Here is a 15,796-nt window from a genome sequence, read left to right on the forward strand (position 1 = left end):
TTTTAGCAATATATAATAGCTTAGCAAAAGGAATTAATGAATACAAGGATTGAAATGCAATAAGCATTGATCCTAAAATGTCTGAGATAATACATGGACCTTCAATCAATCAAATCTTTACTATGATCATAGACTAGTATAAGGAATGTGGGACATAAACAGTTATTATTCTTTTAAAAACTAAAAACATACTAAAACAAAAATTACATAATGTATAAGAAAAATCTAAAAATATCTATAGAGAGGGGAGAAAACATTAGATAAATAAAAATAGTTAATATGTGGCTAATTAAATCTATCATAATACAAAGTACTCTTAACTAAGAATTTAAATACTCATTGTGTTTGTGGCACATCTAATGGATTTTAAGGGCTGCTGTGCAAAACCTGGCCTGACTGTATTTTGTAGCAGATTTACTGTCTGCAAGGAGACACATTCAATATAATTCCCATCAGATGATGACTTGTGCCTCAAACTAGCCTTTATGAGTATTTAAATAGTTAAGAGTGTTTTGTTGTGTGATATATTTAGTTAGCCAAATATTAACTTATGACGGGCTTTTTGTGTTTAGTTAATGTTTCTAGACTTTTATTTTTCACATTTATTTTTTATCTTTTTAAAATATATTTTTCTCTTTTTTAATTTTATGTATTTTTTTTAAAAAAAAATTTAAAGCTATTATTACATGGACCTTAAAACATCTGATGTTAAAAACAGCCTGAGAGTGCTCCAAATGAGTCTTCTTAAGAGGGAATTCTATGGAAAATGTTTTGCAGTTGAGAAGGTCCTGTGGTCACATATGGATCCTTGTGGATAAGGGAGAAGACTCTATTTCAGGCATCTTGGCTCCAAGCTATTTAAAACTGAAAAAAATGAATTATATTGAGAATGGGCAGCATCCATGGAGGGTAGCAGAGTATTGGAAAGATGTAATCTTTGATAGCCACTAAGTTTGGACTAAATGAGGATTCTAAATTAGCTGTACATTTATTCATTCAATTTTTGTGGTTTTCCATTTCAAACATGTAATTCTGGATGGCTAACAGCAACATTTTCCACTGTCATATTACAATAATTCAAATCACTTGAGTATTATTCATTGATGACTCATTAAAACATCTTTCCTTTCATTGAAAATTGAGTATTTTCAAAGTTATGTTTGTGTACTGGATGTCTAATTCCCATTTCAATTTATATAGCAATTTTAAGCAAGGGAGGAAAACAGAAATAATTGATAAGTATTTCTTTGGCCTTAATACCAAAAACTTGTAGGCCAGTTTTTTTTCTTTATTATTTCTTCAGAACTTATATTTCAGTCTAGTTTATTAATACATCTACAAACTGAAGATCAATAAATTTTTATTCAGAAAATTTTGCTCACATTAGTCATCAACTATTTTTATAATCAATAAAATGCAAATAATACATTTTAGGCATCAGATAGTTTAATTCATTATGCATTATGTTGTGAAAAGAAGTGATAAATATGTTTTGCTAATTCATATTTATATACCATAAACACACAGGAAGAAATTGCCACAATTGAAAACTCGCTTTCTAGCCTTACTAAGGTGTGGGTGATTATCTTAAAAGCCATGGGATGTTTTGTAGCAGAGCTAGTGAACCATGACTTGAGGCTTTTTTTACAGTGTAGCTATCATAAGTCTTTGAGTAATCACAGACTTTAAAAGTATGCTATATCAACAAGATAAGACAAACCGCCCATAGCACTAGCAGTATTATCTTTCCCAAAAATTGATTAGTGCATACTATGGGGCACACATATTTGCACAAACATATTCAGCAAGTGAGAAATGGGCAAGATCTTCGTGAAATGCATATGGGGAAAGGAAAATTCCTGCTGTGCTGTCTTTTGTCTATAATGAACAGCCATGATCCATTTTTCTATTTAATTGTCAAACAATTGAGCAGCCTAATCCTGTTCATGTTTAATCAAAGGTCTATATATTTTAGTGTGATTTATTCCCCAGTGAATGTCTTGCATGTACTAGTGAATGTATTTAGACATCAGAGTGATATCTCAATTATATTTCCTGCAGTATATATTAACCATGCATTGAAGCACTCTAGAAATGCGCAGTAGAGATAGCAAAAGTGGCAATGTGGTTAGATAAAAGTATATGGAGTAAATAAAAAGCATCTTTTTTTTCTTTGCAAATATTCTCAAGAAAAAAAACCCTGTAACCTGCCTATTCTTAAAAATAGTGTGTAGCTTAAGTTATAAACAGTAGCGGTAGTTTTTATCAATATTAATCATAGTTCTCCTTTGGCCAGATTAGCTATGTGGTTGATCTATTCATGGAATGACTATGTAAATTGTGGCCAGTCATTATTTTTCTTTATATTATTTTGAAGGCAATTTGTTCCATTTTAAATAATAATATTTTTAAAAAATGCAATGTAAAAATATTTATTTCTATAAAACATGAATTTCTTTTTTCATACACTTGCTCTTATTGAAGCAGTGTCTTGTACCTTTAAGACTAACATGTACATTACTGTCTCTTGTAGTGCCAAAACATGTGGTTGTTTCTGCTGTATCAGAGTAACACAGTTAAGACTCTTATTAGAAAGTGTAATGTGATGTTGTTCATTTTTCTAGCTTTCAGTGAAGATGTATGGCTAAGTTTTAGAGTAATTCAGAACAGAATTATCACAAAGTCATGCAAGTTAAAATGAAGAACCATATAAAACTGGAACCACAAAATGAAAAAAATGCAACCAAGAAAGAATGAGAAAGGAAGACATTTCTAGTAAATGAAGAAAAGCTACAGGGAGAAACTGGAACTGTAAAAAGAAAGAGTAGAATTAGAAACAATCCAGAAATGATGAAGTATAAAATAAGTATAGAAGAGAACAAAGAAATATAAATATATAAAGCTATAAAATTGGAAGCAGAATTAGAAATAGCAAGCTGCAAATTTCTTCCTTTTCATAATAGAGCCTTTCTTGTTTAGAGTTTCATTAATTAGCTATGTTTTCTGACAGTACACCATTCCCTTTCCCACTGCATATTTTGTCATGTCTTAGGGAATGTCTACATGAAACCTATAGAACATGGAAAGAAAAAGACATTGTTAGCATTGCTACGAGATATTTACTACAAACAAGCAAATACCAAACGGCATGAAAACACTCTTGAAGCCAGCGGATTTCCTGCAAGAAAGAGAAAGTAGAAATAGAGAAAACCTTTGTCAATTTTATTCTAATTTATCTGTCTAAATTACTGTATGAAAGTGAAGAGTTGAAAGCATCTGCAAAAGTCAAAATATTTCATATTAATTCTGGCAGAATAGTACTGTTTTTTTCTAGTTAGATGCAAAAAGAACCTGAGCGATTTTTATGAAGGGGATGCTTTGAAGCTGCCAAGTTACCTTTCCCTTTTAAGGACCCAGGAACGGTAGACTATGTTATTCCAGGAAGTATTCCCAGTGGGAATACAGGCCATCCATAAACTTTGAAGAATTTTATAATAACAAAAATAAGTTGTTTGTGTTTTTGGATGCACTATATCTGAGCTAGAAATGAAATAAGCACAGGAGCAAAATACAGATATTGTAGATTTATTGATTTAGCATATGGTGATGATACATTAGTCAAGAGACCACAGTGTTAATAAAGAGTAGTTGTTTGGCTGCCTAAGATTGCACCACAGGAGGCGAACTAGCTCTGCACTCGGAATAGCTAATGTTATCCAAGGCTTTTTTCCTCTACTGATGTCACCTCGTATTTGGGAGTCACATTTGGGCAGGTTTGGCACTGGTTGGGTTCAGATATTGTAGAAACACTCAGTTTTGGACATGATGCTTAAATAGCATAGAACAGTGTTTCTCAACCTCAGCAACTTTAAGACATGTGGACTTCAATTCCCAGAATTCCCCTGCCAGCAGAATTCCTCAGCTAATCCCTAGCCAAGTCCATAGATCTTAAAGTTGCTGAGGTTGAGGAACACTGGTATTGAGTCCTTGTGCAGAAGTTCTCCTTTGTCTTCACTGAACTGCTTGGATTGTTTTATTTTTGAGAGGGAATGTTGACCATTTACATGAGATAAAGATGTTCAATTTTTATTGTGCAAATCTGACATTCCTCTAAACATTCTGATATCTACTTACTATTTCAGAGTGGATTTATTTTAGCTACTACCCTTTGTCATTCATCACCAGTTTACAAAAGAACTGGTATATGTTTACTTCCAGTTGTGCTATGGATGTGGGCTTGCCTGACTGTGATTGTGTTTTTTAACATTGTGACTATAGTTCTTCTTAGATGTATTCAGTCTACAGATATCCAGTTTTGCTCCTACTGTTATGGACCAAAGGGATTCCATTTAGGCTTATCAGTCTGATTAATTTCAGAGACATTATAATATCAAATAATAATTGAAGCAATTATTTGAATTCAACTAAATAAAAAATATTTTCATATACAGCTTTCCAATATGTTCACCGTTTCTTAACTGCAAACATGGATGGAAATTGCTCAGAACTTACATTATCTAAATAACAATATAAATTCATTATTTATATTTGAAATATGCCGATACATTATTCTATCTAAAATAATGAAATAAGAAGCTATTGTGTATGGAGATCAATTTGCTAATAACATTGAATGAGGAAAAGAAAATCTCTTACTGGCTGCTTTTTGCAATTTTGCATTTTGTATAAGCATTCTGTTAAGTTCTTCTGTTAAGTTTTGCTATTTGAAAAGAATAGCATTGTCCTATGCAACTGGGGATTTTGGTAGATGTTTGGTTATCATTGAATAATCTGCCCTAACTTTGTCATTCTTAATCCATTAAAAGCCAGGCCTGTTTGTAAATCCACAGGTGTAGATAAGGAGTCACTGTTTGACTGAGTCTGAACCCTTTTCAGATGAAAAATGTCAGTGGCAGAAAGGGAGACTGAATTATTTTTAAAAGGGTTTTCAAAGATTCTCATGATTCCTCTGCTATCAGTTAAATTTGACATGTCCATAGACATGCTTCCTTTTTAATGGTTAAAAGCAGGCAAAACTGCCGTTTCCATGTTTATCTAAAACAAAAGCCAAAACATTCTGTATGTGTTAATGTACACATATTTCTCCATAGATTGAACAGAAAAAGGGAGACTTTTCAAAAATTACCCGTCAGCCGCCAATGAAAAAGTACGGTCCTTTTTGCAATTTTGCAAGGACGCTGGTATTAGGGGAGAAGAAAGAACACCATTTCAGTGATGGCAAAGGAGGAATAGAAGGCAGTCAGTCTGAATTTTTATAGAAGGCCCGTTTGCATCTTACGAGCTAAATTTCAAAATATTGTTATGTGTTTCTTTGCAAGTAAAAACATATAAACCATAATAATACATTAAATATCATCACATACAGAAATGCATATGCCAATTGCATAATTGCTCACAAAAAATTTTTATATAAGGAGAATCTTACATGAGAATATATATAAAGGCTATCTTTCTTTTTGTCAGATTTGTAGATTGTTGCAGAAATGAAATGAAAGAGACTTACTATCAGGATGGCTGTACAAAACAAAATGGACAGATTTGCCATCCTACATCTAGACCACACTTGGCTTCTATCCATTAACTGATTAATTGAGAGCAGTATAGCAAGATATGATTCAAACCAAAAAGAAAGAAAAGTTCTGCTGTACAGAATTTACAGGCAATGAAAATTCAAATAGAGTGTTGAAAGATGAGAAGTGAGAAAACAGGATTGCATCATTCTGCAGTTCTTTAACAAACTGGTAGCTGGTAAATATGTTAGAGCAAACTGGTAGCTGGTAAATATGGAAGCTTGATGATAGGTGGACTTCAACTCCCAGAATTACCCAGCCAGCCATACTGGCTGGGGAATTCTGGGAGTTGAAGTCCACTCATCTTTAAGCTCCCAAGATTGAGGAACACTGTGTTAGAGACTTATGCAGCAGAAAAACACTATCTAAACAGAAAATGCAAGTCTTGATTCATGATATTGGGTCAGAAATGGAAGGCTAAATCAGTCCTAAAAAGAAGGCAATGGCAAACAAATTCCAAAAATGTTGCCAAGAAAACTGCTTGGACTTCTCTGACTGAAAAGTATCTCCTCCCTCCCCCCCCCCAAAAAAAGAAAGAAGGAAACCCACCAACTTAGTGTCAACTTTTAATATTTGATTGTACATAAGTAAAATTGAATACTTCCAGCTGTTCCTCACTCTTTGGATGGGTTTTAGAGTCATGTTGGTGACATGAGTAATGAGTTTTAGATCATGTTGGTGACTGATCTAAGATTCTTAGCATGTTTGCTTATATATAGTACCTTTTTGTTAGGATTTCAGCCAGTACTTTTATGACAAGTATAGTATTTTGTCAGATATAGTATATTCTTAATTTACAAATAATTATATAGTTACATAAAATGCAGTGAGACTAAATACTAGGAATATGGTACATTCAATCAACAGAAATTTACACAGTGAGAATAACTTTAAGGAGGGAAAATATTTGTATTTTCTGAATGACTCAAGATCATTAACTTTGCAAGCAAGAATAAACAGTGATAATCCAATCTTTACCCCATTCGTATGTGAGTTGATATCATAGATTTCTGTATGTTTGTGACATTGACCCACAGAAAGATGGAGTGGGGCTTGGGACCCACGCATTATGCAATGACTACCATCTTGTTTTGGACTAGTCCCCATGTTTATGTAATTTTAATGAAACAAATATTCCCTAAATGTTGGCTGGTTAGTAAACGTAACAATGGAGAGATTGCTGTGGGCTAGTGTGGTAAACTCTTTTTATTTTCTTTGCTTCTCAGGGGAATTGGAGATGTTTCAGAGGGATGGAGAACGCAAGATCCAGAGTCGGCAACAGCTTCCGGTGGGAACAACATGGGGGCCCTTTGCTGGAAAAATGGACTTGAATAACAACACACTGGTATGTTAAGAAGCGCTGCACCAAATGTTGGAGCTTTAGTTTGTTCTTTTTTAAGCTCTCTCATTTATTAACATATATAACTAATGGCATTTGGCCCACTTTCTCTTAGTCTTTAGAAAAAGACTAAGGCAATGTTCTTTCGGTCTGCTTTTAATTGTTGATGGATATTAGCAATTGTACTTATGAATTTCAATCTGTGTTTTTAATATCTTATACATGGCTGTTGTTTTTAAATTTTGCTAACTTCCTTGAATGTTTGCTAGAATACAAAAGCAAATTTTGGTTAAACAAATAAGTATAAATAGTCCTCAATTTACCACCACTATTGGGACCGGAACTTCTAAGTGAAGAGGTTGTGAGTCAGATCCAATGTTATGACCTTTTTGCTATGGCTGATAAGTGAATCACCTGGCTGTTAAGTGAACCTGGTTTCCCCCATTGACATTGCTTATCAGAAACCCCTTGGGAAGACGTTGATTGTGGGATCTCAGGACACTGCATCAATTGTAAATACATGCCAGTTGCCAGGTGCTCTAATTTTGATCACATGACCATGGGATGCTGTGATGGCAATAAGTAGGAGGACTGGTTGTAATTCACATTTTAGCACAAACAGCTGTTAAACAAATGTTTGTACATTAAGGAAAACCTGTTGTCCTTTACTAATAAGCTTATGATAACCAGCTCTCCTTTCTGTAGACATTTTGAATCATTGCTTGAAATCTGTGGGGACAAAATAGAGTAATGTTTGTAGGTAAGCTTAAAGTACTAGCCTGTTTTAGATGAGGCTGTACTTACCTTGAAATGCCAGTTCATATCTTGTGAGTCTTTGTGGCCCCAGGTATATTATTAGATGCTTAAGCATAAGATGCTTAGTTTCCATAGCTTCTACTGGAACTTCATCTTATTTCTACATTCCTATTCCTATATTTCAATGCTAGATTCAATGCTGCTGCTAGAATCTTTTGGCAAAGTTGCAGGATCATATGATTATTTTTATTATAACAAGTTGCTTTTAATATATGATATTTATTAACATATATAGATCCAGATTACTATTTTTGAGATTTTGAATCACTCTTATGGTATACAGAATACACGATAATAATAAAAACACATTTAATTGTGAAATTATTGCAAATAAGAAGTGTGCTTCATTACCAATGCACAATCTGGTAATAGGCAAGTATACTCAGTCAGAAGTCGTTGCTGTCCTTCAGAATTATGAATCTTTTATTTACAGGCTTGAAGTTAAAAATCTCATGAAAACTACAAATGTTCATACATGTGGCCTTTCAGAGGGGTGGATATAAATAAATATATATTATGATATTAAGAACATTGTATGCATCATCCAGCTTTTATTTCTCCAATCCCAAATTACATAATGCAGCACAATTACTAATTGGCTATTTTTATATTTCCTAGATTTACTGCAATGTGTGGGAGTTGGGAGGGGGTGTGGAGTGAAGAGTCCAGCTGAGCAGGCTTCTGTGGTGGTTGTCATTGCCTTCCTCTTTCTCCTGTCATTGAAATTTATTGATAAACTGTTCCTTAGTATACATTTGATTATTAGGAATACTTTGACTTCATAAAAATGTAGCATGCCACTCACTGCAATGTTGTGCCTTGCCTAGAGAATAATAAAATTAAGGCGCTGAAAATAGCAAATATTTTCACAGATTATTTAGCAACTCAGACTTCTTCTCCAGTCAATCTCCTGCTCTGAAGAATGTCCCCATATTGGTTATGCATAAGAAACATCTTTCCATATAGAGCAATGGCAAGGAAACCTAATAGTGGCTTAACTATTACATGCCTCCTGCCCCTTTCAAGGCACAAATAGGCTGTTAGGAATGTGTGCAAAGTGGTTAAAAATAGCAGTAACTTTCAAGGTTTTATTTAGAGAAGTGTTTGTCTAAATATTTAAAATCACAGCTTTTCTCTCTTGGAGCATATTTCCAAAATATAAATGTCTAGGAATATACTGTTATGTGTTAAATAGAATGAAGAACATTCGTCTCAGAATTGTACAGTGAGATTAACAACTGTTTAACAGCTCACCAAGTGGACAGATATGATAGTCATAATATCCTTTTTGGTGAAAGAACTACCATAATTGTAAAAAACAATTGGTGTGCAATTTTCCAACCAGAAATCGGAGAGTTGAGAGTTCAATCCTGGGTAGCAGCAGATGTTTCTCTCCTAGGGCACAAAGAAAAAACTATCTGCTGCGAACTCTGTATGGTGTCAGGAAAGGCATCAAACCAGTAAATGCTCAGCTCCATTTATTTGCCTCGACTCTACCCCAAATTAAGGGATTACAGGATCATAAAAAGGGAGTAGTATGCATTTAAGATTCATAGGGATTTGGTACATCTCAAAAATTGCTATCTTTCATTGAAGCATCTGATACTGAACAAGGTGGTTGCACTTTAGCATGTTTTCATTGTATGAAAATCATTTAAGTTTCCCCTTTACTCAGTCTTTAATAAAATTTAAACACTGTGTACCTCTGTAAATTGGTTTATATTCTAACAAGTATTACATGCCTGAGTTTAAATGAGTGGTGGTTGGCTCTGGGGAGCCAACAGATTAATTAATTCAGTGCAGTAATTAATTGAGTAAGTGTGCTAGATGTCAAACACTCTTTGGATGTTTCATATTTCTATCTTGAATTATGTTAACAATGTACATCTGAAAACACCGAAAGGTTGATTATGTTGAATAAACTGATAGAAGTATCATTTGTTGCCGCAACAACAGTGAAAGACAATTGGTCAAATTCAGCTAGGATGGATGAAGAATTATGAAGGGAGTTAGCCAAAGGACCTGACTCCATTAACCTACTAAACAGAACTTGCTAACATGAGGTCATGATGTAGAAGCTCTAGCAGATGAACTAAAGAGGAGGCATGCCAAATGTTGCTGATTCATAAACTAGGCATCAGCTACACTTACATAATAATAGTGCTGAAACCAAAGTGTCAAAGAATTGACATCATAGCTTTGATCGTTTGTCATAAAAACCTCTAAAATCCTTTTTTCCTCCACAAAATTATTACTCTGATTCTGCATAATAGAAAGGCTTTGTCTCTTGGCACTTCATAATGTTTTATTTTTAGCCAACTTTTTTTTTCTAAATGGGCTTTATGAACATTTTTAGCCAACAGTAGTAGAACTGGGATATGCATTACAATTGTTGAACATTATATAATCATAGCTTTTAGGGGCTAAAATGACATGTGGACTGGAGTGATTTTGTGGTTGGAGTGTAGAATGAGGAATGAGGACAACTGAATTTCTAACCTTATTATTGAGCTTAGGCCAACAGTCATTATTCCATAGATTTATCTACCTTGCAGAATTGTTGCACAGATAAGAAAAAATGGGGGGCAAGAGAAGAAGAATGGATTGTAAACTGCCCTCAGTGTTTTACAAATTTTATCTTTGACTACAATAGGGCTTCAAAGGGCAATATTAAAGGCCATTGCTCCATTCTTGAAGTATACAGATTGCCGGACAGCATGAGATCAGTTCTGTTTTAGAAGATTTTGCTGTTAAAACAGTTTGAAAGGTTTATGTTGATGTCCTGTGATATAATAAATGATGTCTACCTTGAGGAGTTCTTAAAAATTCAGCACCTAAAATGAATAATAAAAGACTGACACTTATTTCCATTCATTTTTATTTTGGTCTTTGAAAAACATAAAATTCGCCCATCATGAGTGCCATGGTCTCTCAAGGAACTCCATGTAATTGTTGAACCACATTGAGAAAGGCTACTCTAGAGAAACACTGTAGCAAACACACAAAGAACTCCTTTTTGTGAATTGAAGTTCATGCTATCTTGAACTGAAGCTATCAGAAGTAACAGAAGCCAGAGCTGATTGCAAAAATGGTATGCTTAACTTCCTATACTAGATTTTTGTATAGCTCAGAAGTAAAGAATGAGGTGCACTGGGATAATGTGGTGAAAGGACCAGTGTTTATTTTGTTTTCAGGGTAATGGAGTAATTAGGATCACTTATTCCAGTGATTGAGTAACTCCATTTAAGATGGATAAGGAGATAGGTTTTGTTGCTTCATCATGAAAACAGCTGATTTCAAAAGGGGAAGTCTAATAATGTGATTACTATGAAGCGGTATATAAGTCTAAGTGCTATTGCTATTATTTGTGTTTCCAAGTTATTTGCAATGCATTATTATTTCATAGGGTTGAGATGAGGAGTTCAGTGTGTCTTTCCCCCCTTTGTTTAATAATTTCTGTACCTCAAATTTACAAGATTATTTATTTATTGAACCTATTTGCTGCCGATCTTGTAATGAAATGATTGTGGGCTACTTACAGCATTAAAACATTAAAATCCTAACAAACAAATATCTTTAAAACAACAAGAACTTTGGTTGGCAGTGCTGCCTACCAAGACATTTAACTGAGTCAGTGAGTATTTCTTGCTGGTGGAGGATGGTTGCTTCAACTATACATCCTTCAACTAAGCCAAGCTAAGCCAGTACTGTGACTTCTCAAGCCATGTGCTGATTACAAACAAATAACAGGACCATATTGGCTTAATACTAGTAAGGGAAAATTGAAAATAAAATTAATAATTTTGTAGCCTGGGATTATTTATCAAGCTGAACATTTCACATATGAATTATATCTGAGATGAGTCACTTCATGTGTGAAATTTTCCACAAGTCCTTGACACCTGCCAGGTGGGTGGGCAGGTGTGAAATGTGTTCCCAAAATTGAAATATTGAATTCAATCATATAGTTGTGGATGCCATCTTGATTTTTTTTAATCTATTCCATGAACAGCCCTGGCAATCGTTCCACTTACCCTTCTTTTCAAAAGCTCCCACTTCTCCCATAATTTTGTTATTTCATATACAATCAACTCATCATCCTGTGTCCAGAGCTACATGGGAGAAAGCTAAGAAAAATATTATCAAGTAGAAATGAAAGTTCAGCAAAAGGAAATCTCCTTTCTCATTTCTTTACCAATCTTTATACATTTACTGTATGTACTCAAGGCTTAACTTCCTACAGATGTTAAGTGATTCCTTTATTGATCTGAAGTAGTGGAATATGAAAGTTTATAGTGTGATCAGTTGTCAAGTCATAAAGGTAGTATAGGCCCCTGTTGTACGAAAACAACAGCTTTCCATTGTTACCTTTTGAGCATCCAAATATTGTTAACAACATAATTCTCGGTGCTCCTTTTTTTCAGATGTTTACAAAAATGAAGGAAAAAATGAAACTTTTCTGACTGAAGCTGATAGTTCTAAGGGGAGAAGGAGCAAAGAATATAGAGCACATGATGAAAGTCAACTGTGGTTGATGCCATGACTTCATTAATCAAGTGGAGGCATTCTGAAAAATGGTTTTCTTGGGCTGCAGCCATCTATTTTTTGGTGTTAATCTATGCCCTGTGGCAGGGTTCTCTGAAACGAAACAATGAGTAGTTGTATCATGCCCGCTCCTCTCATTGTTGTTGCCCCTGTCAGAAAGAAGAGAGGATGAATCAGGTCTGTATCAACCCGATAAGAAGAAGAGGATTCCAATGCCTGGGATGAAAATCTATAGGAGAAAATAAGTGCTGTTTGGGTCTGGGGAACTGGTGGGATACAACAGGACTCTTTAAGTGGAATTCATTATCCTAATGAAATAGTTTGGTGAAAAAGTGCTGGGAAACTCTCAAGTGCCAAAGTTCAAAATGCAATTCAGCTATTTACTGACTGAGTGAACTCAAGTCTGAAATCCATTAGTTGCAAAGGGACAGACAGATGTCTAATTTTTATGCTTGAAAAATTAGAGAGTTTTTTTGAAGGTGTATGTGTGTGTTATTTTTTAATTGTCTTTAACTGTGTGTAAGGTTCTTGTTATGTGTAGTTTTGAATAATTTAATATGCATGTATTGTACTCCATTGACCTATGAAGATTTTTGGATGGGATCCATAAATCTCTATTGCTGTAAGACGAATATAAGATGAAACAAATTTTATTCCTTTGTCCTACCTCTGTAATGCATGTTTCTTTCTCTCAGCTCCACTCTGCATGTTATTCGCTAAAAAAACTGGTGTACCAATAATGTCTTACCAGTCACAATTCAATGATATGGTGTGCAAATTTAAATACTGAGTTGACAGTTTAGGTAAGCTGATATCATCTTAGCTTCTTGAATAAGTTGTATATATAAAGGTAACCTCATGTGAGTTTATAACTGAAGAATCAAGAATACATGGCATATATTGTGGAATAAATCTCACTGTATTCAATGCAACTTGCCTATAAATAGAATATAGGGTTGGAAGGGATTTTGGAGGTCTTGTAATCAAACCCCTGTCCTAGGCAGGTGTGCTCATACTACAAATGGTAGTCCAGTCTTTTTTTTGAAAACCTCCAGTGATGGAATACCTACAACTCCAGGAGGCAACCTGTTGCACTGTTTAATAGTTCTCTGTCTTATTTCATTTCTCTCAATGAAATTCCTCCTCATTCCAGATTGGATTTCCCTCTGACAAGGTTCCACCCATTGTTTCTTGTCCTACCTTTAGGAGTCCTCTTCCTCATAGCAACCCTTCAAGTATTGGAAGAATGCTCTCAAGGCTCCCCTCAATCTTCTCTTCTTTAAGCTAAAAATACTTTCATGAGATTTAGCCTCCAGACCCTTTATCATCTTTATTGTTCTTCTCTGTATTCTTTCTGGGGCTTGAGCATCTGTTTTGTATTGTGGTGGTCAGGCCAGCAATATTTCCAAATGTGGCCTGACTAGTGTGTTATAGAGTGGTAGTATCACTTCCCTTGATCTTGATATTATCCCTGTGTTGATTCAGCTCAGGACCACATTGGGTTTTTTGGCAGTATGCTGCAGCTAGCTCATAGTTAAGTGATGGTCTATCAGGACATCTAGATTGCTGTCATAGGCACTAACTGTTGAGCCAGATACTGTCTACATACTATCCTAGCTGTGCATCTGGTTTTTCCTACCTAGGTGCAGGAACCTTATTTTTCTCACCACTGACCTACAGCTTGTTGGATAGGGCCCAACGCCCAAGTCAAAAGCTTTCTAAACCTTGAATCTTTCTTAAACTGGAGCATTTTGTACTTGATAAATAAAGACAACTGAAGCACTTTTTACTTCATTTACTCAAAGGTGAGCCAATTCTCACAAACATGATTAACTCTTTGTTTCACTGCTGGACAACTAATTTTACATGACAGTGATATTTGATATCAATCTTGCATACCTTCAGTTCCTGAATGACATGAATTCTGGTATGTTCAGTACCTTGTTTCAAACAAGTTTTTAACAACCTGATCCCTCCATTTAAAGGGTTATATTAATACCCTCTTAATTAAGTAATATTTATTATCAATCATTATCATTAAACTAAATCAGTTAAGCAGCATCAGCAAAGCAGCTGTTGTATCACGCAATGTGTCTGTTCTTTAGTGCTTGGAATATTTGTACTTCAAATAATATTTTACATTCCTGTAGCATTTTTTCATGGAACATTGCTTGTTACATTACAGTTACCACTCTCAAATGGCAAGACTCTCCAAACTAATGCAAATGTTTTCAAGGAGAAATCTCTCATTTTTACAACGTCCTTGCATTATCTGAATAACACAGTCATTTTATCATTCACTGCCTATTCAGTCCTACATTTCGGTTGTAGGTGGTCTATTATAGTAATAACATTAAAACACAATTCTTTTTTTTCTAACGCTACAGTATACCCAAAATGCTATATATCACACAGATTCACATAATTTTTTTAATGGCAAATTACTTCAAACTTTCATTGTTTCAGGGTTGTTCAGCAGCCTTTGTTCTTGAGATGGCTGCTGTTCCTTTGTGTAATCTCAGTCCTAGTATTTAATCCAATTAGCCACAGGGACACACATAATCTTTTTTATTAATCTCTGTGACTTCCATTTAATAAGATGTAACGTTATAACATCAACAAACACACAACGGTTGCCATAACAAATGTGTGTTTTGCTGTTTCATGCACATATTTCCCCTCTCTGCGTGTATGTGTGTTTATAGATAAATAGATAGATAAGCTACTTAAAAATATTGTGTTGGTAGATCTAAAGAGGCAGATTGGTAACTCTTGACTTCTTCTAAGCAAGTATGAGGGCTTGAGCTTGAGAAAGGTAACAGAATAACAGAGTTGGAATGAACCTTGGAGATCTTCTAGTCCACCTCCTTCTCAAGCAGGAAACTGTATACTATTTCAGACAAATGGCTGTCCAATCTCTTCTTAAAAACCTCCAGTGTTGGAACACCCACAACTTCTGGAGGCAAGTTGTTCCACTGATTAATTGTTCTAATTTTCAGGAAATTTCTCCTTAGTTCTAGGTTAGTTCTCTCCTTGATTAGTTTCTATCCATTGCTTCTTTTTCTGCCCTCAGGTGCTTTGGAAAATAGGTTGAACCCCTCTTCTTTGTGGCAGCCCCTCAAATTTTGGAACTTTGCTATCAATATTTGAACACTGCTATCAGATGCTGCAGCTATGCTAATCATAAGTTTAAAACCTACCTGTACATTGGCCTAGAAATAATTCTTATCTGCTCACTTATTCTTCTTCTGAAGATATTTCTTTCGGAAAACATTTTTTTTATTATTTATAACCATCAGATTCAAGATGTAGGAGCAGTTGGGTTGCATTTTAAGGATACCAAGTATTTGCTTTTTGATCTAGTGGTAGTACCTACTTCAGGGGATAAATTCAATCTAGAATCTACCTCCTGACAGGTACATGGGCCCTGATTAGGAGTCACAAGGAAAAGGACACATCATGCGTACATGTTGAATGCTGAAATGTTTGTGAAAGGGTCAGGCAT

General features: G+C 34.7%; 1 protein-coding gene across 1 annotated transcript in view; it reads left to right on the top strand.

Annotated features, from left to right (window-relative positions):
• The first annotated feature begins 6,825 nt into the window (after positions 1–6,825).
• ZFPM2 (zinc finger protein, FOG family member 2) overlaps positions 6,826–15,796 on the top strand; it is a 167,824-nt gene continuing 158,853 nt past the window's right edge. The window contains exon 1 of the mRNA XM_015822727.1: positions 6,826–6,936. Coding sequence (XP_015678213.1) covers positions 6,829–6,936 — 108 coding nt within the window. The 5' untranslated portion in view covers positions 6,826–6,828. The remainder of the gene's footprint in view (positions 6,937–15,796) is intronic.

This window comes from Protobothrops mucrosquamatus, unplaced genomic scaffold (assembly GCF_001527695.2).
Source record: "Protobothrops mucrosquamatus isolate PMUCROS unplaced genomic scaffold, P.Mucros_1.0 scaffold1656, whole genome shotgun sequence".
In the NCBI taxonomy this organism is placed as follows: domain Eukaryota; kingdom Metazoa; phylum Chordata; class Lepidosauria; order Squamata; family Viperidae; genus Protobothrops; species Protobothrops mucrosquamatus.